Source organism: Ambystoma mexicanum, chromosome 8 (genome assembly GCF_040938575.1).
Source record: "Ambystoma mexicanum isolate Mex_15411 chromosome 8, UKY_AmexF1_1, whole genome shotgun sequence".
In the NCBI taxonomy this organism is placed as follows: domain Eukaryota; kingdom Metazoa; phylum Chordata; class Amphibia; order Caudata; family Ambystomatidae; genus Ambystoma; species Ambystoma mexicanum.
In genome coordinates this window covers 1,641,170,660-1,641,173,152 of record NC_090929.1, presented here as the reverse complement: position 1 = coordinate 1,641,173,152, position 2,493 = coordinate 1,641,170,660, and the positions used below count along the sequence as shown (strand labels likewise).

The window sequence follows — 2,493 nt, the reverse complement described above, 5'->3', positions numbered from 1 at the left end:
CTAGGGTTCTACACACAGCGCCTCAGGTTCCAGATCACCCTAGGGTTCTACACACAGCACCTCAGGTTCCCGATCATCATAGGGTTCTACACACAGCGCCTCAGGTTCCAGATCACCCTAGTGTTCTACGCACAGCAGCTCATTCTTCAGAGCATGACGCTGTTCTCTACAGAGCGCCGCATGTTCCCGGTCACAAGGCTCTTCTATGCTCAGCAACTCATGTTTCAGATCATGGCACTGTTGTATGGATGGTGCGTCATGTTCCAGATCACCATACTGTTCTGCGTACAGCAACCCATGTTTCAGAACATGGCACTGGTCCATGTACAGCACATCGTGTTCCACCTAACCATACTGTTCTGTGTACAGCCCACCATGTTCCAGATCACCGTACTGTTCCATGTGCAGCCCCTCATGTTTCAGGCCTCCATACTGTTCCATGTGCAGCATCTCATGTTCCAGACCTCCATACTGTTCTGTGTACAGCACCCCATGTTCCAGATCACCATACTGTTCCATGTGCACCATCTCATGTTCCAGACCTCCATACTGTTCTGTGTACAGCACCCCATGTTCCAGATCACCATACTGTTCCATGTGCAGCATCTCATGTTCCAGATCTCCATACTGTTCTGTGTACAGCACCCCATGTTCCAGATCACCATACTGTTCCATGTGCAGCATCTCATGTACCAGATCTCCATACTGTTCCATGTGCAGCATCTCATGTTTCAGGCCCCCATACTGTTCCATGTGCACCATCTCATGTTCCAGACCTCCATACTGTTCCGTGTGCAGCCTCTCATGTTCCAGATCACCATACTGTTCCATGTGCACCATCTCATGTTCCAGACCTCCATACTGTTCTGTGTACAGCACCCCATGTTCCAGATCACCATACTGTTCCATGTGCAGCATCTCATGTTCCAGATCTCCATACTGTTCTGTGTACAGCACCCCATGTTCCAGATCACCATACTGTTCCATGTGCAGCATCTCATGTTCCAGATCTCCATACTGTTCTGTGTACAGCACCCCATGTTCCAGATCACCATACTGTTCCATGTGCAGCATCTCATGTTCCAGATCTCCATACTGTTCTGTGTACAGCACCCCATGTTCCAGATCACCATACTGTTCCATGTGCAGCATTTCATGTTCCAGATCTCCATACTGTTCTGTGTACAGCACCCCATGTTCCAGATCACCATACTGTTCCATGTGCAGCATCTCATGTTCCAGATCTCCATACTGTTCCATGTGCAGCCTCTCATGTTCCAGATCACCATACTGTTCCATGTGCACCATCTCATGTTCCAGACCTCCATACTGTTCTGTGTACAGCACCCCATGTTCCAGATCACCACACTGTTCCATGTGCAGCATCTCATGTTTCAGGCCTCCATACTGTTCCATGTGCAGCATCTCATGTTCCAGATCTCCATACTGTTCCATGTGCAGCATCTCATGTTTCAGGCCTCCATACTGTTCCATGTGCAGCATCTCATGTTTCAGGCCTCCATACTGTTCCATGTGCAGCATCTCATGTTTCAGACCTCCATACTGTTCTGTGTACAGCACCCCATGTTCCAGATCACCATACTGTTCCATGTGCAGCATCTCATGTTCCAGATCACCATACTGTTCCATGTGCAGCATCTCATGTTTCAGACCTCCATACTGTTCCATGTACAGCACCCCAGGTTCCAGATCACCATACTGTTCCATGTGCAGCCCCTCATGTTTCAGGCCTCCATACTGTTCCATGTGCAGCATCTCATGTTCCAGATCTCCATGCTGTTCCATGTGCAGCCTCTCATGTTTCAGACCACCCTACTGTTCCATGTGCAACATCTCATGTTTCAGGCCTCCATACTGTTCCATGTGCAGCATCTCATGTTCCAGATCTCCAAACTGTTCCATGTGAAGCCTCTCATGTTTCAGACCACCCTACTGTTCCATGTGCAATATCACATGTTTCAGGCCTCCATACTGTTCCATGTACAGCACCCCATGTTCCAGATCTCCATAGTGTTCCATGTGCGCCTCTCATGTTCCAGATCACCATACTGTTCTGTGTACAGCACCCCATGTTCCAGATCACCACACTGTTCCATGAGCAGCATCTCATGTTTCAGGCCTCCATACTGTTCCATGTGCAGCATCTCATGTTCCATATCACCATGATGTTCCGTGTGCAGCCTCTCATGTTCCAGATCGCCAGACTGTTCTATGTGCAGCCCACTATGTTCTAGATCACCATACTGTTCCATGTGCAGCATCTCATGTTCCAGATCGTCATGTTGTTCCGTGTGCAGCCTCTCCTATTCCAGATCACCATACTGTTCTATGTGCAGCCCACTATGTTCCAGATCACCATACTGTTCCATGTGCAGGATCCATTTCTATACCGGGTGTGTGGGGCAGCAGCGTGCACACACGGCAGGTGTGTGTCTGCCCCCGAAAGTTAAAGAGAAGGAGAGAAGAAAAGGG

The 2,493-nt window shown here is 49.1% G+C and overlaps 1 protein-coding gene across 1 annotated transcript; it reads right to left on the bottom strand.

The window, feature by feature from the left end:
- Nucleotides 1-345: 345 nt before the first annotated feature.
- On the bottom strand, nucleotides 346-1,806 carry LOC138473433 (involucrin-like). The gene has a single exon (XM_069612091.1). The coding sequence runs from the start codon at nucleotides 1,804-1,806 to the stop codon at nucleotides 346-348; it is 1,461 nt and encodes a 486-aa protein (XP_069468192.1).
- Between the last annotated feature and the right edge of the window lie 687 nt (nucleotides 1,807-2,493).

Bases quoted from the DNA above. Each gene is read 5' to 3' on its own strand.
- LOC138473433 (XM_069612091.1), bottom strand. From the start codon at position 1,806: ATGGAACAGCATGGAGATCTGGAACATGAGATGCTGCACATGGAACAG.